The following is a 23211-nucleotide window of genomic DNA, read 5'->3' as shown; positions in this document are numbered from 1 at the left end:
GCCTAGGAACCCTCCAACCACAAGGGATGAACTCAGATTTCTCCAGTTTCCTCATTTCCCCTCCCCCCACCTTGTCTCAGTCAAATCCCTCGAACTCAGCACCGCCTTCCTAACCTGCAATCTTCTTCCTGACCTCTCCGCCCCCACCCCACTCCGGCCTATCACCCTTACCTTGACCTCCATCCACCTATCGCATTTCCAAAGCCCCTCCCCCAAGTCCCTCCTCCCTACCTTTTATCTTAGCTGCTGGACACACTTTCCTAATTCCTGAAGAAGGGCTTATGCCCGAAACGTCGATTCTCCTGTTCCTTGGATGCTGCCTGACCTGTTGCGCTTTTCCAGCAACACATTTTCAGCTCTGATCTCCAGCAACTGCAGCCCTCACTTTTTCCTCATCATCCCATAGACCAAGGATAACTTTTTTGAGTTTTCACTGAAAATTGGGAAACTCACACACAATTGAAACCTATTCACTGCATTTCAAATAATGCATTGAACACATCACAATTAACACACTGTATCGCCACTCTTAAACTTTGCTGGAAAACCTCAGCACCTCTCATAAACCCATTATTTCCTAAATACCACATTTAGTGTCAACCTGGGTGAAGGGTTTGAACATATCACCCCAAAGCAAAAGTATCACCAAAGGACTGAAACTGAAAATTTGTTAGATAATGATTACATTGCCAGTCTTACAGCCGAAATGCTTTCCATTTGTTTCTATGCAGCTGTCACATCAGAAGAAAGAAGCAGCCTGTGTGCTCTCTGTGGAAAAATACATTTTCAAACATTCTGAAATGTCACTTTTTGGTGGGTCCTGTGCATGGCTGCACTCAAAACAATTGTGTAGACTCTCCTTCTCTATTTGATCTACAGAACTGTCCAAGAACATGTCTGCATTTGATTTTAAAGTCCAGTAACTTCCAGTGTTCATAAAATGGAAATGGCAAGAAAATGGTGTACATGGGAGGTGCAGACAATGAAATTAAACCTTGAAGGGTCACGAAATGCAGTTTACATCTCACAAAACGTTTACAAAAAAACTCATAAGTGAGCTATTGCTAGGATGATAAGCAGATAATAAATTGTGTCCAGTCAGACATTAAAATTGAAAATCAGCAAGACTGAAATATTAATTTTAAAAAACTAGCTGGTGTGAACTAAATTCCTCAAGGCTAGTTATGACAATTTGCATAAAGTACAAAAAATGTTCACAGGTACACAATCATTTCTTTCTCATGCAAGGAATTCCATAGATAAGATATCATTTGTAAATTGTAGAATTGCTGCATCATTACATTACAAAATGGTCTGAAAATTAATTTTATTAATCTTGTAAAATTGTTGTCGGAGTAACTTAAAAGGCACAATTACCAAGTTACTAATAACTACCTATACAAAGCTAAATGTGGCCAAAACAAAATTATGTGGATAGCAATCCCAGAAATATTGCTCCACCAACTTTGATAATAGCTTCATACAGAATTTCATATTAAATACATCAGAAGCAGACAATTCGGTGGTAAATTTCTTTTTTATATGTTGCTCACACTATTTATAAACCCAAAATAATTTGTGAGCGAGTGCTTTGTGTTTGAATTTCAAAACTGCTGGTTTGTCAAAGCCAGTTCACACAGTAATCTAGATGTCTATCACCACGCTGAAGGTGTCATGCTGTATTTGGAATTTAAGCCTGCCAGTTTATCGAGGCTAAATCCCATTGTGCAGACTTGTTTATCATAATATGGTTCTGGAATTCAAGGCTGCAGGATAAACAAGACATGAACAAAAATAAGATGGGCAGGATTATCAAGAAGAGACACCACAAGTGAATAAAGATCATTAATTCACACTGTAGATAATTCTGCTGAGGTTTATTTATTGCAAACTCTCATCACACAACAGTACATATTTCAAACAGTTTTGTGACTGTGTTTACTCATAAAACTAGCTGAACTTCAGCCACAGATTGCTGGAGTTGTTAACCTGATCTATTCTTTCAAAGATTTTACTCAGATTCGCGGGATGGGGAACTAACCCAAATATATTCTGATGACAGACTTCTGTGTTTGGCACTGAGTGACCAAAGTTAAAGAGTGTGGCGCTGGAAAAGCACAGCCAATCAGGAGAAGAAGGAGAATCAACGTTTCAGGCATAAACCCTTCAGCCCACCAATCCCAATCCATCCCATCACTCAGAGCCATATTCTTCCAGATGTTGCATTATTCACTATAGTTAAATCAGTCCAACTGGAAGCCAAGTTCTACTTCTGCAATTAACTATTTAAACTTTACAGCCTTCAACTGTCTTTAGGCCTGCAAATTCTACAATAAGGCAATAAATCTTTTCATTTCCTCTCTCTTCAGTGAGCACAGGCTTTCTGATCAACATTACTTATGTAAGTTCAAACTGTGGTGTGAGAGACAGTGACTAGCCACATGAAACAAGAGGGGTAGTTTCTTGAAAAATTAGTTATAGGCAGCTTGATCAAAGCAAACAAGAAACATTATGTGGGCAGCTTGAGACAAGAGATTTTCATGACACTTTGCTGATAGCTCATTCTATCTAATAACTCATCAGACTACTGAACGATTACGGCATTGTGGTACAGATCAAAAAGATACTGATTTTTACCTCTAGTTTTTGTTAAACGAAATATTCATGGGTATTACAATTGAATGCAACATTTCCGGGTAAAGGGAGACTGCAAGTTCAGACATTGTGTTCTATGAACACTGCAGTTGGTTTGAAATCATGGACCTCATTTTGAAACCAAATCAAATTGCTCCACTACCAAGTGACAGGTATTTGCTGTTTAGATTCACACTTAAGACTGACACTTGAGCAAGGTACTGGAAGTTTACCATTGATATTTGTAAATGTATACAAATAATTGTCGAGCATAATTATGTTATAATCACTTATAATCATATGGAAGAATCCGCCACAGATTCACCTGCACCTCCACACATATCATCTATTGCATCCTCTGCACCCGATGTGGCCTCCTCTATATTGGGGAGACAGGCCGGCTACTTGCGGAGCGTTTCAGAGAACACCTCTGGGACACCCGGACCAACCAACCCAACCACCCTGTAGCTCAACATTTCAATTCCCCCTCCCACTCCACCAAGGATATGCAGGTCTTTGGACTCCTCCATCGTCAGACCACAACAAAACGACGGTTGGAGGAAGAACGCCTCATCTTCCGGCTAGGAACCCTCCAACCACAAGGGATGAACTCAGATTTCACCAGTTCCCTCATTTCCCCTCCCCCCAGCCTGTCTCAGTCAAATCCATCAAATTCAGCACCGCCCTCCTAACCTGCAATCTTCTTCCCGACCTCTCCGCCCCCACCCCAGTCTGACCTATCACCCTCACCTTGACCTCTTTCCACCTATCACATTTCCGACGCCCCTCCCCCAAGTCCCTCCTCCCTACCTTTTATCTTAGCCTGCTGGACAAACTTTCCCCATTCCTGAAGAAGGGCTTATGCCCAAAACGTCGATTCTCCTGTTCCCTGGATGCTGCCTGACCTGCTGCGCTTTTCCAGCAACATATTTCCAGCACATATCATTCTAACCCTTCTTATTTACATACACTCATCCAGATGCCTTTTAAATGTTATAATTGTACCAGCCTCCACCACTTCCTCCAGCACCTCATTCCAGACACGCCCTACCCTCTAAAGAAAAAGCTGCCCTCAGGTCCCTTTGTAATTTTTCCCCTCTCACCCTAAACCTATTATGCACTCTGGTTCTGGACTCTCCCACCCCAGGGAAAAGACTTGTCTATTTACCCTATCCATGCCCCTATGATTTTGTAAACTTCTAGAAAGTCACCACTCAGGCTTCAATGCTCCAGAGAAAACAGCCCTAGCCTATTCAACTGCTTCCTGTAGCTCAAATCCTCCAAGGAGAAAGTGAGGACTGCAGATGCTGGAGATCAGAGCTGAAAATTGTGTTGCTGGAAAAGCGCAGCAGGTCAGACAGCATCCAAAGAACAGGGCTTATGCCTGAAACATCAATTCTCCTGCTCCTTGGATGCTGCCTAACCTGCTGCACTTTTCCAACAACACATATTTCAGCTCAAATCCTCCAATCCTAGCAACATCCTTGTAAATCTTTTCTGAAACCTTTCAAGTTTCACAACATTCTTCCGATAGGAGAGGGGCCAGAAATGCACACAATATTCCAAAAGTGGCCGAACCAATACCCTGTACAGTTGCAACATGACCTCCCAATTCCAATACTCCATTCTCTGTCAAATAAAGGAAAGCATACCAAATGCCTTCTTCACTATCCTATCTATCTGTGACTCCACTTTCAAGGAATTATGACCTTGCACTCCAAGGTCTCTTTGTTCAGCAACACTCCCCAGGATCTTAACATTAAGTGTAAAAGTCCTGTTCTGGTTTGCCTTTCCAAAATGCAGTAACTCACATTTATCGGAATTAAACTCCATCTGCCACTCGATGGCCCACTGGCCCATCTGATCAAGATCCCATTGTAATCTGAGGTAGCCTTCTTTGCTGTCCACTATACCTCCAAGTTTGGTGTCATCTGCAAACTTACTAACTGTACCTCTTATGCTCACATCCAAATCATTTATATAAATGACAAAAAGCAAAGGACCCAGCACCGATCCTTGTGTCACTCCACTGGTCACAAGCCTCCAGTCTGAAAAGCAACCCCCCACCATCACCCTCTGTTCTCTATCTTCGAGTCAGTTCTGTATCGAAATGGCCAGTTCTCCCTGTATTCAATGAGATCTAACCTTGCTAACCAGTCTCCCATGAGAAACCTTCTCAAAAGCCATACTGAAGTCCATATGGATCACGTCCACTGCTCTCCCCTCATCAATCCTTGTTGCTACTCTCTCAAAAAAGTCAATGAAGTTAGTAAGACATGATTTGCCATGCACAAAGCCAATGTTGACTATCTCTGACCAGTCCTTGTCTTACTAAATGCATATAAATCTTGTCCCTCAGTATTTCCCCTAACAACTTGTCTATAGTTCCCTGGCTTTTCCTTACCACCTTTCTTAAACAGTGGCACCACGTTTGCTAACCTCCAGTATTCTGTCACCTCACCTGAGACTATCAATGATACAAATATCTTAATAAGGGGTGCAGCAATTACTTCTCTAGCTTCCCACAGAGTTCTAGGGTACACCTGATCAGGTCCTGGGGATTTATCCACTTTGATGCCTTTTATGACACCCAGCACCACCATCTCTGTAATACGGACAGTTTTCAAGATATCACCATCTATTTCCCCACATTCTATATCGCCCATGCCCTTCTCCAGAGTAAACACTGATGCAAAATACTCGTTTAGTATCTCTCCCATCTCCTGTGGTTCCACACATAGGCTGCCTTGCTGATCTCTCTCTAGTTACCCTTTTGTCCATAACGTATTTATAAAAATCCCTTTGGATTCTCCTTAACCTTATTTGCCAAAGCTATCTCATGTCCCCTTTTTGCCCTCCTGATTTCCCTCTTCAGTACACTCCTGCTGCGTTTATACTCTACCAATTCACTCGATCTCTGCTGCCTATACTTTACATATGCTTCATTCTTTTTCTTAACCAAACCCTCAAATTCTCTCGTCACCCAGCATTCCCTACACCTATCAGCCTTGCCTTTCACCCTAATGGGAATATAATGTCTCTGGACTCTCGTTATCTCATTTAGACTCAGAGTCATAGAGATGTACAGCATGGAAACAGATCCTTCGGTTCAACCTGTCCATGTCAAACAGATATCCCAACCCAATCTAGTCCCACTTGCCAGCACATGGCCCATATCCCTCCAAACCTTTCCTATTCAGATACCCATCCAAATGCCTCTTAAATGTTGCAATTGTACCAGCCTCTGCTGAAGGCTTCCCATTTTCCAGCTGTCCCTTTATCTGCGACCATCTGTCCCTCATCAACATTTGAAAGTTATTGCCAACTACTGCCAAAATTAGCCGTCCTCCAATTTAGAACTTCAACTTTTAGATCATCACTATTTTAAAACTAATAGAATTATGGTCACTGGCCCCAAAGTGCTCCCTCACTGACACCTGAGTCACCTGCCCTGCCTTATTTCCCAAGAGTTGGTCAGGTTTTGCACCTTCTCTAATAGGTACATCCACATGCTGAATCAGAAAATTGTCTTGTACACACTTAACAAATTCCTCTCCATCTAAACCCTTAACACTATGGCAGTCCTAGCCTATGTTTGCAAGTTAAAATCCCCTACCATAATCACCCTATTATTCTTACAGATAACTGAGATCTGTTTACAAATTTGTTTCTCAATTTCCCTCTGACTATTAGGGGGGTCTATAATACAATCCCAATAAGATGATCGTCCCTTTACTATTTCTCAGTTCCACCCAAATAACTTCCTTGGATATATTCCTAGGGATATCCGCCGTAAGTACAGCTGTAATGCCCCCCTTTCTATTTTTCCTGTAGCATTTGTATACTGGAACATTAAGCTGTCAGTCCTGTCCATCCCTGAGCCACGTCTCTGTAATTGCAATGATATCCCCGTCCCATGCCCCTTACCACGCCCTGAGTTCATCTGCCTTCAGGTGTGGCATGCTGGCTAGATGTCACACGGTGGCTCAGTGGTAACGTGAGGCAACAGTGCTAACCAAAGAACAGGTTCGATTCCAGCCTCAGGCAACTGTCTGTGTAGAGTTTGCACGTTCCCCAATGTCTGCGTGGGTTTCCTCCAGGTGCTCTGGTTTCCTCACACAGTCCAAAGATGTGCAGGTTAGGTGAACTGGCCATGCTAAATTGCCTATAGTGTTCAGGAATGTGTAGGTTAAGTGCATTAGTTAGGGATAAATGAAGAGTAATCGGGTAGGGAATGGGTCTGGATAGGTTAATCTTTGGAGAGTCGGTGTGGACTGTTTGGGCCAAATGGCCTGTTTCCACACTAAAGAGATTCTATGATACATTCTATGAATCTATGCTTTCCAGTTCGGCCTCTTGCATTGAAGTCAATGCAGTTTAATTTCAAATTTTAGAAAATCATTTCCCTTAAAATTTACTAATTTTCTCCAAATTTGTCCAGAAATTATTTGAGGTTTTATCTCTCAAAAACAGGTCAAGACAGTAATTGTAGCTGCATTTCAATTATGGTAGCACCCTGGAATCTTTCATTTATCCAACTATTTCAGCAACATGTCTACATCCTTGCAAAGTTCTACACTATGTCCTTCCAACACGCAATGCTTCCAAGTTTCATTTCATGCATAAATATTGAAACTGTGCCCTGTACACCAAATTCTCAGTCATTAATACAAGACAAAGAAGAACCCCAGAACTGACTCCTGGGGAACTCTATTATGAAATCCAAAAATATCCATTTTCAATTATTTGATTTTTCACTACAAAGCCAACTTCATTTCTATTGTCCTCTTTATTCCATGAGCTAAAGCTTTGCTCAAAAATTCTGTTTGCAGCGTTGTCAAATATTTTGCAAGTCCACGTACATCATGTCAATATTACCCTTCTGTTAGGTCTTAAAAAAATTACAGTAATTAAACACCATTTTCTATCATAAATTCATGCCAGCTTTCTTTAATTATGCACATTTGTGCAAGTAACAATTCATTCTGCATCAAATCGTTGTTTTGATGTTTCCTCACCAATTCAGTTAGACTGACTGACCAGTAGTTGCTGGGATTATTTTTTAATACTTTATTTGGAATGCAGTAACATTTGGAATTCTCTAGTCTTTTGGCACCACCTGAATCAAAGGAAAACTGGAAATCGATAATTAGTGCTTTTGCAGTTTTCACAGCTCACTTCCCTCAGCATCCTTGGATGTACTGTATCCAGTCCCAGTGCCTGATTTACACTAAGTGCAATCAATCAAGTACATTCTCCCCATCAATTTTAAACCTAAGTATTGTGATGATGGAACCATTGATTATTTTCAAGGATGTAGTCTGACAATTTCTTAAAATCAGGGCCTGTTCTCATGGTTCATATGGCCTTGGCCATTTTCTTCACGATAAATTCCTCCTTCTTCCATTCTCACATCAGTACCAACCTCCCTCACTGGATTCAGAATGCAAGAACTCACCACCTTATTTGAAGGCTAGCAAACGTTCTGACCTTTTGCTTTAAACAAGCTTCATACTTTGTTCTATGCGCCAGAGGATCCACAAGTGTTTGTCATTTGCCATGTACAATCTGCTCTGAATAGGTATGGCTTAATTTCCCATGCACTCTCTTGAGAAGGCAGCCCATATTCCCCTCCTTTGTCCCCAAGCACCTACTTAAGTTAAAAAGTGTATGCATTTCCATGGTGTAAAATTAAGCCAATTCCTCAACCTTACAGGGAGGTTTGCTAGTGCTGCTCAGGAGGTTTAAACTAGTGTGGCATGAGGTGGTGGGAACTAGAGCAACAGGTCAGGATGTGGAGACCAGGTAGAGGTTAATAGGATGAACAAGCAGGGCCAGTTTAATGAACAAGGCAAGACTAGAAAGATTGTATTGAGTAAATCAGAAGGGACAAATAACAAAAAGATGCTGAGGACAAGATAGAATTTATAGCCAAAATTAGAGTTTTTACAAAAGGTGTACAGTGTATAAGGAACAAATTAAACGAGTTGCAGGCACAGATTCAAATTCAAACTATGATGTAGTAGTCATACAGAGATATACTTGGCTGCAGAATGGTCAAGACTGGAAACTAAACATTCCAGGTTATAAGGTTTATAGGAAGAATAGAGAAAACGGCAAAAGAAGAGGAGTAGCATCATCGATTATGAATGAGGGAGGATGTAATGAGGGTAAAGCACCCGGTATAGACCTGATGGAATTCAGGAACTGTGAAAAAAACTAAGACCACAACAAGTTTCACATATAGACCACCTGGTTGCAGCTCAGAAGTGCTAGATTGTGTCAATGCTGAGATTAGGTAATTATGTAGCAAAGGCACAGTCGTATTAATGAGGGATTTTTAACTTAACATAGACTGGGAGAGACACACCATGACCTGCCAGAAATGTTGTGAATTTCTAGTGTGTCCCCAGGATAGTTTCCTCTGGCAATGCATCTTGAATGCGACAAGGGGTCAAGCAACATTAAATTTAGTAATGAGCAATGAGCCTGATTTAATTAGTGACATTGTTGTACATAAGCATTTGTCAAAAAAATGATCCTAACATGATTGGGTTTCATGTAGCATTTGTAAAAGACAAGCAAAGATCAGATATTAGAATTTTGGATTTAAGTAATGCAAACTTTAATGGCAAGAAGCAGAGACTCACAGTAAACTGGGAAGCGTTGCTAATAGATAAAACAACATTGGAACAGTGGAGGGTGTTCAAAGTAACACTTAAGGCCATTCGAAAGCAATTTGTACTTATGAGAAGGAAAAGCTCCCTTTCACAAAACAAACAAAAATGGGCTTCAAAAGGAGATAAGGGACAACATAAAATTAAAAGAGCTCGAATAATTCAAATAACAGTATAGAGCCCACAGGACGGGACAAAAACAAGACCAACAAGGGGCCACAAAGCAGCTTATAAGAGCAACTAAAAAGGATGATGAAAGAAATTTGCAAGGGACACAAAAGACAATAAAAGATGCTATGGTTTTATAAAAGGAAAGCAGTTGGTTAAGAGTATTATTGGTCCACTGAAGGCTGGGAGTGAACATATTGTCAGTGACAGTTGGGAAATGATAGACATGCTGAACAATTTTTGTGCATCAGTATTCACAGCAGAAAAGGAGGGTAGCTGGCCAAAAGTCCCAAGGAAATTAACAAAGGATCAGGGACATGGTCTAAGTAAAATTAGTAAATCATTATTAGTGGGGAAATTAACAGAAGTGAAGAGTGACAAATCCCCAAGACCTGAATAGTTTCCATTCACGGGTGTTAAAGGACTGCACATTGCCAATGCCCTAACCATAATATTTCAGGGCTATGTGTATCAGCATTGTACCTCTAGATTGGAAAGTTGCTCATGTCACCATGTTCTTTAAGAAAGTAACAGCAGGAAACTAGGGAATTACAGATCAGTTAGCCCAACATATGTCGTGGAGAAATTTGTGGAGTCTATAATCAAGAATAGGGTAACTGATCATCTCAAAAAATTTCAGTTAATCAGGGAGAGTCAACATAGATTCATGAGGGGTAGGCATGCCTAATAAACCTCCAGGTTCTTTGAAGATGTGATAAAAGGTGCTGAACAGGGACAAGTCAGCAATGTTGTTCATATGGACTTCCAGAAGAATTTTAATAAAGACCCACAAAAAGAGGCTGTTAGCTAAGATGAAAGCCCACAGAACTGTGGGCAAATTAATGACATGGATAGGAAACTGTTGGAGCTTCAGTTATTCACAATATTCATTAACAACTTGGAAAAAGGCACAAACAGTCAAATATCTAAATTTACTGACAACACAAAATCGGGCAGCATTGTGGACAATGTTGCCAACAGCATAAAAATTACAATAGGATAATAATAGGCTAGGTAAACAAACAAAGCTGTGGCAGATGAATTTTAATATAAACAAGTGTGAGGTTATCCATTTTGGACCAAACAAGGATACATCAGGGTAACTTTTAGAAGGCACAAAGTTAATATACTGGATGTCCAATGAGATTTGGGAATTCAGGTGCACGGCTCTCTAATAGGTGCAGAAAATAGTCAAGAAAGTTAATGGAAAGCTGGTCTTCATATCTAAAGAGCTGGAGTACAAAGATGCTGCAGTTATACAAAACCCTGGTTGTAGCCTAGAGTGGATGTGAGCAGATCTGAGCACCACACCTGAGGAAGACTGTGTTGGCCTTGGTGGGAGTTAAATGCAGAATTTACAAGGATGCTATCTGGTTTTAAGGGGTTATGAGGAGAGATTAGATAAAATTAGGTCTTTATTCTCTGGAATTTAGAAGTTCAAGGGATGATCTAATTGACGTTCGCAGGATATTAACAGTGAAAGACAGGGTTTTTCAGATTATTTTCATTGGTTGATGCTGCTAGAACCAGGGAGTATAGTTTAAGAATTAAGGTGAGGCCACTGAGGAGAGCTGTCAGAAAGCACTGCTACATGCAAATAGTAGAGGAGGTTTGGAACACTCTTCCTCAAATGGCAGGCAACGTCAATTCAATTGTTAAAATTTAAATCAGAGATAGACAAATTTTTATTAAGCAGTGGTCTAATGGGTTATGGGCCCAATCTTTAGACCCCAGCACAAATCCAGGCTGGCACTTCAGAACAGTCCGAAAGATGTACTGTACTGTTGAAGGTGTCATCGTTTAGATGAGACATCAAATTAAGAACTCCATCTGCCCTCCATGGTAAATGCAAAAGATCCCATGGATTTGGAGTACAGGAGTTCTCTCTAGTATAATACAAGCAAAGTACTGCAGATGCTGGAGATCTGAAATAAAAATAAAGTGCAAGAGAAACACAGCAGGTTTGGCAGCATCTGTGGAGAAGAAACAGTGCTAACATTGTGAATACAATATGACCTTTTTTCAAAACATTCCAAAGAATTATCATCCCAGCGTTCGGGTCAATATTTTTGCCTGATTTGGTATCACAATAGCAGATTGTTATATTAATAGATTTGCTTTTCTGGTACCTTGCTGTGCCCAAACCGATTGCCAGGTTTCTTTCATTACAACAATGACAGCACTTCAAAAGTACAGTTGCAACAATTTAATCCTGGGATGTGCAACAGGCAGATGGAAAAGCAGCAAACTTTCATAGGGTTGTAGGGCTAAAGAAGATTAGCAAGGTGGGAGCTGGGAGACCATGGAGACTAAAACAAGAATTTCAAAATTAAGGCGTTGTCAGATCAGGAATCAATTTAATCAGTGAACACAGGAGTTCTCAGTGAACAGGATTTGAAAACCAAGGCATGAAAAGAAATCAACAGAGAAAAGGTGCTAGGAGAACTACTGGATCTAAAGATTGACAAAGCCCCAGTAACTGAATAGTCTACATCGTATGGTCTTAAAAGAAATGGAACACATACACCAAATAGATTGGCTGGATCCTTCCAAAGTACTTCAGATTCTGGAAGGATGCCAGCAGATTGGAAAATGACAAATGTAACATTTTTATTCAAGAAAGGAGGAAACCAGAAAGAGAAAACTATAGGCCAGAGGGCCTAACATTGGTCATAGGAAATATATCATTATCCATTATCAAACTTGTAGCAGACAAAATCTTGATGTGATCAGGTAGTCCAACATAACTTTGTGAAGGGGAAATAATGTGTAATTAACAAAGTAACATTTACAGTGGAGAGGGGAACCAGTAGATGTGATTACTTGCATTTCCAAAAGGTATTTGAGATGAATGTAACAGTTGCTCATAACAGCATATAGTGCATGGCCAAAGAATGGTTAGCTAATAGGATTCAGAAAATAGAGCTTTATGAAGTATTTTCAAGTGGGCATGCTGTAACTACTCGGGTGCCACAGATATCAATCTTCGAACCTTAACTATTTATAATCTCTATCAATGATTTGGAGGAGGAAACCAAACGTATGGTAGCTAAATTTGCCAATGATACCAACAGAGATATAAAAATACATTGTCAAGAGGAGATACAGTCAGTTTAGGTGAGCGCACAAAACTTCAGCAGGTGGAGAATAACATGAGTCAAAGAGAACTTGTCCATTTTAATACAAAGAATACAAAGGCAAACTACAATTTAAATGGAGAGAGCTGCAGGACTCAAAGGCTCAGAGGGATCTGGGGCTCCTGGAGCATGAATCATAGAAAGTCAGCACATGGGTACAGCAAGTGATTAGGAAGGCAAATGAAATGTTATTAATTGTTAAGCTAATAGAAGATCAGAGCAAGGAAGTTTTACTGCAGCTGTACAGGCCATTGGTGAGACCACAGTTTTAGTCTCATTGTTTGAAAAATAGACAATTGCTTGAGAAGTTGTTCAGAAAAGGTTCACTTGTCTCATTGCTGGGATGCTGGGCTTATTTTATCAAGAAAGATTGAATAGATTAAACTGATACCCATTAGAAATTAGAAGTATGAGAAGAGATCATATTGAAACACACATTTTAAGGGGACTGGATAGGGTGAATAGGTGGAAGATATTTTCTTTTTTTGATGGAGACTAAAACTATAGGACATAGTTTCAAATAAGGGATCTCCCTTTTAAGACAGAAGAGTTTTCCTTCTGAGTCATTACAGTGTGGAAATTTCTTTCCCAGAAATTAGTGGACCTAGGTCTTTAAATTTATTCAAAGCTGAGTAAGATAGATTTTTGACAGACAAGGGAGACAAAGGTTACAGTGCAGACAGGTAAACGAAGCTGAGACCACAACTAGATCAGCCTAGTTGAAAGATAGAACAGATGAGGGGGAGAAAATGACCTACTCCTGCTCCTAGATACAGTGCAACTGAGATTCTGGGCAGCAACTGAGTTCCAGTTACAGAAAGTGCAAGACAGGAAGGCAAGCAGCGAAAGCATTAGGGCAGCAAGTCTAGAGGTAACAAATGCAGTGATGAGGGTTTCAGCATTGGATGAGCTGAGACAAGTGTCAAGGCTGCAATGTCACAGGGGTGGAAACAAGCTGTCTTGGTGACGGACCTAAGATAAGACACTTGGATGCTACATTATAACTGGTCTGATTCATACCTCAGATGGTGACAAGGGAGAGGGACTAGGTAGCTATGGAATAGAGTTTGTGGTAGGGATTGAAGACAGTGGCTTCTGCCCCCTCAATATTTAACTACAAAACATTTTTGTTCATCCAAGATTATTTGTCAGATAAGATACAAGACAAATCAGAGGCAGCGGAGGGATTAGTTCCGGTCACCCTATTATAGGAAGGATATTATTAAACTGGAGAGGGTTCAGAAAAGATTTACCAAGATGTGCTGGGAATGGAGGGTTTGAGACACAAAAATATACTTGAAATGCCAGGACTTTTTACTTTAGAGCACAGGAGTTTGAGGGGTGAGCTTGTAGAGGTTTATAAAATCATGAGGGGTATAAATAAGGTGAATGACAAAGACGTTTTCCCTAGGGTGGGCAAGTTCAAAACTAGGGGATATATTTTTAAGGAGAAAGAAGAAAGATTTAAAAAGGACCTGAGGGGCAACATTTTTGCAGAGTGGTTCATGTGTGGAATGAACTGCCAGAGAAAGTGGTCAATACAGGTACGGCCACAACATTTAAAATACATTTGGATAAGTTTATGAATAGAAAATTGACAGATATGGGCCATTCGCAGGCAGAACAGACGAGTTTAGATGGGAACATGATCAACATGGACTGGTTCTGTATAACTTCACGATTGAGTGTGTTAGTGGCAAGGTGTGTTGCTAAGTCTCACTAGGAACTTGACTTTTGTTTTCAGACGATACTGCCCAAAGGGCAACTGACAGCTGAGATGTAGGTCTGCTGCATGCAGACACATACTACATTTTCTGTGGAGTTGGAAATAGAATTGAAAATTATGACATCTGTGGACATCTCCAAACATGATCTAATGATGCTGGTGGAAAGCTTATCATAGCTTAACATGGTTGGGCCCAAAACACTGTCCTAAGGATTGTTTGTACTAGTGCCATGGGGAGGAAATGATTGAATTTCAACAATTGCTATCATCTTTGCACTAGGATGTGGAGGTGAATCAGCACTGCTCCAAAAGCAAGTGATTTCCAATGTTAATCTTTGTGCTAGGCATGACTCCAGTTGGTGGAGACTACCCACACCACCCCAATTTATTCTCAATGACTAGGACCCCTTGTGGTCACATTTGGGTCAAATGGTACCTTAATAAGCAATGTGGAATTCAGTTATTTTGTCCAGCATTGGACCAATACTGTAATGAGGTCACAGCCATGTGGTCCTGTACGGAGATCATGAGAAATGCTCAATAAGAGGTAGTCTTTCTTTCAAGTCTCTTCCTCATCTGCCTATACTCTATGCTGACACATTTCTCAAGATAATATTTTCAACGTTATTAATTCTTCACAAACGGGAACTGATTGTAGAAAGAAACACACGATGTCTGTACATTGTATTTCAGTGACCCGTGTGATCTGTAATTTGCTTCTAAAATTGTCATGCTTCCTTCCTAGGTCTCTTGTACTACTTCGCGAAGTGTCACCTGCCCACATCCTTTGTTGGGAGTGGAAAATACATACTTCTTGCCACCCCAACCACTTCACAATACCATTCACTCACCCGACCGCTTGAAAAGTGCTGCCCTTCAGGGCTTTTGCCCGAAACGTCGATTTCGCTGCTCCTTGGATGCTGCCTGAACTGCTGTGCTCTTCCAGCACCACTAATCCCTCCACACTAACTGACTTCGAAACCCTCCTACTGCAGCCGTCAATATTCAGGGCTCTGCTCCTCTTCTTCCTAGGCTGGCTCGGTGTGACAGTGACAGGCACCAAATTTTGTTTAAAAAAAGAAAACTCGACCTGAGGGAGCCGCTTGTACTGCATCATCCTGGTTGGGGGAAGACCCACATGGAGGCGGCGAGGCCTCGCCTCCCGGCCCCCAAAGGGTATGGACCAGGGTAGGGGCTGAGGCACCGAGAATACCCGGAGGCCGGCCCCCGGTGTGGAGATAGTAAGGGCAGCCCCAGAGCCGGCCCCAGACCACGTTTGACCGGGACTCGAGGCCGGCAACTGACATACTCTCTATCTCCCCTCCCTAGGCCATCATCACCTTTAATTTTAAAGATTTTCTCTCAAAGCCACACTCACCGTTCGCTCTGGCCCAATGAATCAGCCGGTCCACGGGCGACTCGGCCACTTCCGGGTCAAACGATCATATCCGGAGCGGGGTCGCCGGGGAAAGTCAGTTGAAAGTGCCAGCGCTGAAAATGTTCAAACAGCGCTCGGCCAAGTGCTGCAAACTGGAGTTCAGAGCAGTTAACATGCGCCGTCTGTGACCAGTCTGAGTTGTCAAGGTAACCGCCCGAAAGGGTGGCTTCTGTGAAGGCGAGAATTTGTTCTTTAGTTGGATCAAGGGAGCAATCGAAAACAGTCATATTGAACAACTCTGAGAAAGGAAACATCAGGGACTGGAGATGGGTGTCACTGTGTGGAATGTTGCCCATCCCTAGTTGCTCTTGAGAAAAGGCGGTGGTGAGCTGCCTTCTTGAGCTGTGCAGTATAGTTGATGTAACTCGGGAGAGAGTTCCAAGACATTGACTCAGCGACTCTGAATTGAAGCAGTACATGCTACAAGTATAGTAGTGTAACATGGAACTTGCAGCAGCTCTTGTCCTTCCAGACGATTTGGCAGATGCTGTCAGGGGTGACTCGCTGAATTACGTATTGTAGATAGATAATTAATGTAATGGATGGAGGAGTGACAATCATGCAGGTTGTTTCGTCCTCGATGGTGTTAAGCTTTTTGAGTATTGGGGCTTCCAATCTAGGCAAGTTGAGAGTATTCTATTACCCACCTCCAAACGGACCCCACCACCAAGGATATATTTCCCTCCCCTCCCCTATCAGCATTCCGTAAAGACCACTCCCTCCGTGACTCCTTCGTCAGATCCACACCCCCCACCAACCCAACCTCCACTCCCGGCACCTTCCCCTGCAACCGCAGGAGGTGCAAGACTTGCGCCCACACCTCCCCCCTCACCTCCCTCCAAGGCCCCAAAGGAAACTTCCATATCCGCCACAGATTCACCTGTACCTCCACACATATCATCTATTGCATCCTCTGCACCCGATGTGGCCTCCTCTATATTGGGGAGACAGGCTGGCTACTTGCGGAGCGTTTCAGAGAATACCTCTGGGACACCCGGACCAACCAACCCCACCACCCTGTGGCTCAACACTTCAACTCCCCCTCCCTCTCCACCAAGGATATGCAGGTCTTTGGGCTCCTCCATCGCCAGACCACAACAACACGACGGTTGGGGGGAGAGCGCCTCATCTTCCGCCTAGGAATCCTCCAACCACAAGGGATGAACTCGGGTTTCACCAGTTTCCTCATTTCCCCTCCCCCCCTCTTGTCTCAGTCAAATCCATCGAATTCAGCACCGCCTTCCTAACCTGCAATCTTCTTCCCGACCTCTCCGCCCCCACCCCAGTCTGACCTATCACCCTCACCTTGACCTCTTTCCACCTATCACATTTCCGACGCCCCTCCCCCAAGTCCCTCCTCCCTACCTTTTATCTTAGCCTGCTGGACAAGCTTTCCTCATTCCTGAAGAAGGGCTTATGCCCGAAACGTCAATTCTCCTGTTCCCTGGATGCTGCCTGACCTGCTGCGCTTTTCCAGCAACACATTTTCAGCTCTGATCTCCAGCATCTGCAGACCTCACTCTCTCCTCAAAGTATTCTATTACAACCCTGGATAAGCTTTTTGTATGATGGACAGAAATTAGGGAGACAAGAGTGTGGAATTCCTTCCTCTGTCAGTTCTACAATGTGAGTGACACGGTGGCTCAGTGGTTAGCACTCCTGCCTCACAGCACCAAGGTCCCAGGTTCGAGTCCAGCCTTGGGCAGCTGTCTGTGTGGAGTTTGCACGTTCTCCCTTTGTCTGCGTGTGTTTTCTATGGGTGCTCCAGTTTCCTCCCACAATTTAGCATAGCCAATAGGTGAATTGGCTATGCTAAATTGTCCATGGTGCTAGTCAGAGGGAAATGGGTCTGGGTGGGTTACTCTTCGGAGGGCCGGTGTGGACTTGTTGGGCCGAAGGGCTTGTTTCCGAATGGTAGGGAATCTAATCTAAGACCTGATTTTATGGCTCAGTTCAATTTTTGATTACTGGCAACCTCTAGGATGTTATTAATTGGGAATTCAGCAATGATAAAACCATTGAATGTCAAGGAATGATGGTTAGTTTCCCTCTTGGCAGAGATGGTCATTGCCTGACACTTAAGTGGTACAAATGTTGCTTGTCACTTATCAACCCAAACCTGGATGTTGTTCAGTTCTGGTTGTACGTTTGCTCACTGTTCTCAGATGTTTTGTCACCATGCTAGGTAACATCATCAGTGAACCTCCGATGAAGCGCTGGCGTTCTGTCTTGCTTACTATTTATGTGGCTTGGTCTGTTGTGATGGATGATATCACTTCCTGTTGTTTTACTAGAAGGTTGGTAAATGGAGTCCAAATCAATATGTTTGTTAACAGTGTTCCGGTTTGAATGCTAGGCCTCTAGGAATTCCCATGTGTGTCTTTGTTCGGCCTGTCCCAGGACAAATGTGTTGTCCCAGTCGAACTGGTGTCCCTCTTTGTCTGTGTGTAAGGATATTAGTGATAGTCAGTAATGTCTTTTGGTGGCTAACTGGTGCTCATGTATCCTGGTAGTTAGTTTCCTACCCATCTGGCCAGTGCAGTCCCTGCAGGGTATTTTGTATATGACGTTTGTTCTGCTGGTTTTTGGCATGGGGTCCTTTAAATTCATCAGGAGCTGTTTCAGTGGTAGTAGGTTTGTGGGCTACCATGATGTCTAGGGGTCGGAGTAGTCTGGTCGTCATCTCTGAGATGTCTTTAATGTATGGCAGGGTGGCTAAAGTTCCTGGGCATGCTGTGTCTTCTTGTTTACATCTGTTGTGGAGGAATCGGCAGACTCCGTTGTTTCTGAATATGTTGTACAGGTGTTTTACATCAGCTTCTCTTAGTTCCTGGGTGTTGCAGTGTGTTGTGGCTTGTTTTAATAATATTCTGATGCAGTTCCGTTTGTGGATGTTGGGATGATTGCTCCTGTAGTTGAGTATCAACAGATTTGGACACCATTTATCTCCCTCTCAGAAAAAGAACCAAAAGTAATATCACCCATCACAACAGACCAAGACATATAAATAGCAAGCGGGACAGAACACCAGCATTTCATCAGAGGCTCACTGACGATGTTATCTAGCATGGAGATGGCAAATCTGAGAACACATCTACCAGCTCAGCGAGCAAACATACAACCTGATCCACAACTTGAGCTACAAATCTTCTCAAAATCATTGCTCAGTTCTAGCTACATATAAGCTGCTTCAGTTTCTGAGGCATCATGAAAACTGCTGAATATTGTGCAACCATTAGTAAACATCTCCACTTCTGACCATATGATGGAGGGAAGGTCATTGATGAAGCAGTTAAGGATGTTGAGACAAGGACACCATCCTGAGCAATACTTGCAGTGATGTCATAGTGCTGAGTTGATTGACTCCCAGCAGCCACAACCATCTACTATTTGTGACAAGAATGACTCTCGCCAGTGGAGAGTTTTCACCAGATTCCCAAAGACTCCAGTTTTGTGCAGGCTTCTTAATGCGAGACCCAGTCAAATGCAGCGTTGATATCAAAGGAGATGATCTAGTGGTATTATCACTAGACTGTTAACCCAGAGACCCAGGTAATGTTCTGCAAACCTTAGTTCAAGTCCCACCGTGGTGGTGGAATTTGAACCCAGGCTAAATTTGAATTAAATTTTAAAAATCTGGAATTAAGAGTCTAATGATGACCATGAAACCATTGCCGAGTGTAGGAAAAAACCCATGAGGTTTGTCAATGTCATTTAGAATCAACAACAAATTCTGATATAGCCAATGATGCCCACATTCCTTGAATTAATTTTGTTTAAAAGAAATAGGTACTTTCACTTCCTTTCTGGAGTTCAGCACACTTTCCAAGTTTGGACTAATACTGTAAAAAGGTCAGGTGTCAGGTGGCCCTGGTGGAAGCCAAACTCTGCATCAGTGAGCAGTTTATTCCTTGGCGAGTGCCACTGGATAGCTCTGTCAATGACGCTTTTCATGACTTTGCTTATGATGGACAGTAAACTGATAGGGTAGTAATTGGCCAGGTTAGATATGACCTGCTTTTTATGCACAGACATTCCTGGGTAATTTTCTACATTGTCGGGTAATTGCAGTGTTCATGTTAAGGTTGGATGTACTCCTGATGCAGCAGGGTTGGTAACCCTCATGTACTCTCAGCACTGCAGCTATAGTCAGGACTGTGATTAGCAGCACTTGTGTACTGAAAATGCAACATTTCTTAAACTTTGAGGTAAATATTATGAAAATTGATAAGCTATATATTTTAAATAACCTTGAATTCCTTAACCACCTTGTTTGTAATGGGAGCTATTTTTAAAAATTTACAATGCTGTAAATATACTTCCCCACCTGTAACACCTCAGTTCTGTAACTCCTGGTTCCTTAGGCTTTACGGTTCCAATTAATCCTTGTACATGGCTTCCCAAAATACAATTTAACTACATTAATAATATAAAATGAATGTATTACACAAAGGGGAAAAAAATTGCCTTCAAATTGGGGATGGAATTGCATTATGTGTACTGTATCTTTTTCCAGTTGTCGTATTATGACACTTCACCTGAAACCTGGACAGCAAAATGGACTAATGTTATTAAAATTATTGTGTTCAGCTTCTATGAATAAACCTTACATTCTGTTGTTGTGATTTTTAGTAATGCTCTTCTATTAGCGTTTCAACTCCAATCATTATGACATTGCCTTTTCAAATTCTAACTGTCAATGTTTATATGCAGCTGTTGGCTATTCTCATTCTGTAAAGTAAACTTTTGAAATCCCCCTCCTAACTCTTGCGCTCTTGTATACCTAAGTTTTGTATGCACTAATTGACTGCATAGCACAGGCAGTTTATCAGCAAACATCTTAAAATGTGTGCATTCACCTTGTCGTATTTAGATATCGCAAAATGGTTTGAGGGCTGAAGTGGCTTGATTATTGATTCTGGCAAGCATTTTCCTTTGCCAATCATTCCTTTGTATGATTGGTTATGGTGAACATTGCTCTAGTCACTACTAATTCAGTGACATTCGTTTCCATGCTGGTTTTCCACCTTGCATCGCCACTTGCAGGTCAACTCCAGATCTAATTTTATCATTCTCAAACCGTTTCCATTCCTTGCCTTCCTAATCCAAGAGCAAACTTCAACTCAGTCACGAAAGCTAAATTTAAATATCCAACCATATTATTCCCATCAATTGTCTTCTCTATTTTAGTGATTGTGTTAACCTACAATTTCAAGTATTCCTGTCACTTTGCCCCATTCTCCTTCAATAATACACTGTGTATGTTCTACATGCAGCTCTGCTTCTCTAATGCAAACTTCAAGCTACGTCTAATATCTAGTGACAGTAACACCAGGTAAATATTGGACCAGAGCTAACATGATGAGAATGATGAAGAGCACAGCTCCGTAGAGAAAGCAACAACAGCTTGACGAGAACCAACGTGTTAAGATCACTTCACTGCAAGTAACTAGGGGAGGAATGAGTGGGAAGTGGAAGCAGCAGGGAGGAACAAAATAGTAAAGCACACAGAGATAATAAAACAAGGATAGTTAGCTGGAATGGGAAAGCAAGTGAAAATATGCCAAGGGAAGGCATAACAGAGATTAAAATAATTTTAAACAATAACAAATTATATAGCACCTTTAACAAAGTAAAATGTCCCAAGGTTCTTCACAGGAGCATTATAAAACAAAATATCACGTTGAATCTAATACAGAGGTATTTGATCTGATGGTCGAGAAGAGAAATTTCAAGGAGTACCTTAAAGTTGGTTCGAGGGATAGATGGATTTCTGAAAGGACTTCCAGAGTTATAATGGTCAGCATGGGAGGATTGGCCATCATTGGTGGAACAATTAAAAAGAGGAACGCTTATGAAGCCAAAATTAGATGTGTGCAAATAACTCAAGGCAGTTTTACCTTGAGAGATTACAGAGGCTGGGACAGAGTTGAAAAGACTTCAAACAAGGATGTAAATCTTAAAACTGAGACATTGCTTAACCGGAAACCAACATAAGTCAGTGAGCATAGGGTCTGATAGGCGAAGAGGACTTGCTGTGTATTAGGACATGGAACCTCCAGTCTTCAAAGTGTATGAAATAGGGTATCAACCACTGGAATAGTTAAGACTAAGCATAAGACATGGAAACAGAAGTAAGTAATCTGCGCCTGCTCCAGCATTCAATGAGATGCTGATCTGATAATCCTCAGCTCCACTCTCCTGCCTTTTCCCCATGACCATTGTTTAAAAGTCTGTGTATCTCAGCCTTGAATATACCTAATGACCAAGTGTATACAACCCTCTGTGGTTAAAAAAATTCCATAGATTCACTATCCTCTGAGAGAAGAAATTCCTTCTCACCTCTGTATTAAAAGGTGAACCCTTATTCTGAGCTGATGCTCTCTGGTCCTAGATTCTCCCACAAGGGGAAACCACCTATCCACATCTACCCTGTCAACACCCCTAAGAATCTTGCATGTTTCAAAACGTTTGTCTCTCATTCTTCTGACTTCCAATATGTCCAGGTGCAACAGACTCAATCTCTCCTCATAAGACAGTCCCTTAATGCTCGAGATCAGTGTAATAAATCTGCTTTGAATGCCTCCAATGGCAGGGTATCCTTCCTGAGATAAGTAGACCAAAACAGTTCCCCATATTTCAAATGTCATTTGAGCGCCTTGTGTCCTTTTAGTGAGATTTACATGTTTTTAAATACCATTTACTTTTCGTCACACCTTCTGGATTTATATAATGGCTTTTTGTGATTTATGCATGAGGATTCTCAAATCCCTCTGTGCTGTAGCTTTCTGTCATCTTTTTCCATTTAAATAATATTCACCTACACTATTCTTCTTACCAAAGCGCAAAGTCTCACATTCTTCCACATTCTATCTGCAATTTTTTTCCATGCCCGCTTAACCTATTTTTAGATATTCTTTGTGTTATGATCATTCACATATGTGGCTATGGTACATTCAATTTTCTCATCCAGGTCATTGATAAATATTGGAAATAATTGTGACCACAGCACTAATCCCTGTGGCACATCACAAGTTACAGGTTACCATCTTGAAAGTGGCATCCTTTTCTCAACTCTCTGCCTTCCATTAGTTAGCTAATCTTCTATCCATTCTAGTATAATACCTCTAATAGTATGGGCTCTTATCTTATTAAGTAGCTTTAATATGTGGTACCTTATCAAATGCCTGTTGGAAATCCAAATAAGAAAGTCTATACTGGAAATTCACTGCTTCCCCTTTATCTATCTTGCTTGTTACCTCCTCAAAGACTTTTTATAAATTTGTGAAGCCATCCTGACTCTGCTTGGTCCTATTATGCATTTCTAAATACAACACCATTACCTTCTTTATGATAGACTCTAGAATTTTCCCAATAGCAGATGTTAAGCTAACTGGTCTATGGTTACATTTTTTTGTCTCCTTCTCTTTC

The 23211-nt window shown here is 41.6% G+C and overlaps 1 protein-coding gene across 2 annotated transcripts in view; it reads right to left on the bottom strand.

The window, feature by feature from the left end:
• The window catches only part of psmd14 (proteasome 26S subunit, non-ATPase 14), a 108624-nt gene extending 92823 nt beyond the window's left edge, over positions 1-15801 (bottom strand). Inside the window, exon 1 of one of the 2 annotated variants that reach the window (XM_043693868.1) lies at positions 15721-15801. Coding sequence is in view for 1 of the 2 variants with exons in the window: in XM_043693867.1 (XP_043549802.1) it covers positions 15194-15459 (266 nt within the window). In the remaining variant the exon portion in view is untranslated. Of the gene's footprint in view, positions 1-15193; positions 15656-15720 lie in introns of those variants that run through there. The other variant, XM_043693867.1, reaches the window with a different exon arrangement.
• Positions 15802-23211: the final 7410 nt, after the last annotated feature.

This window comes from Chiloscyllium plagiosum, chromosome 7 (assembly GCF_004010195.1).
Source record: "Chiloscyllium plagiosum isolate BGI_BamShark_2017 chromosome 7, ASM401019v2, whole genome shotgun sequence".
Taxonomy (NCBI): domain Eukaryota; kingdom Metazoa; phylum Chordata; class Chondrichthyes; order Orectolobiformes; family Hemiscylliidae; genus Chiloscyllium; species Chiloscyllium plagiosum.
Note: the sequence above shows the minus strand (reverse complement) of the source record. Positions and strands in the feature narration are given on the sequence as shown.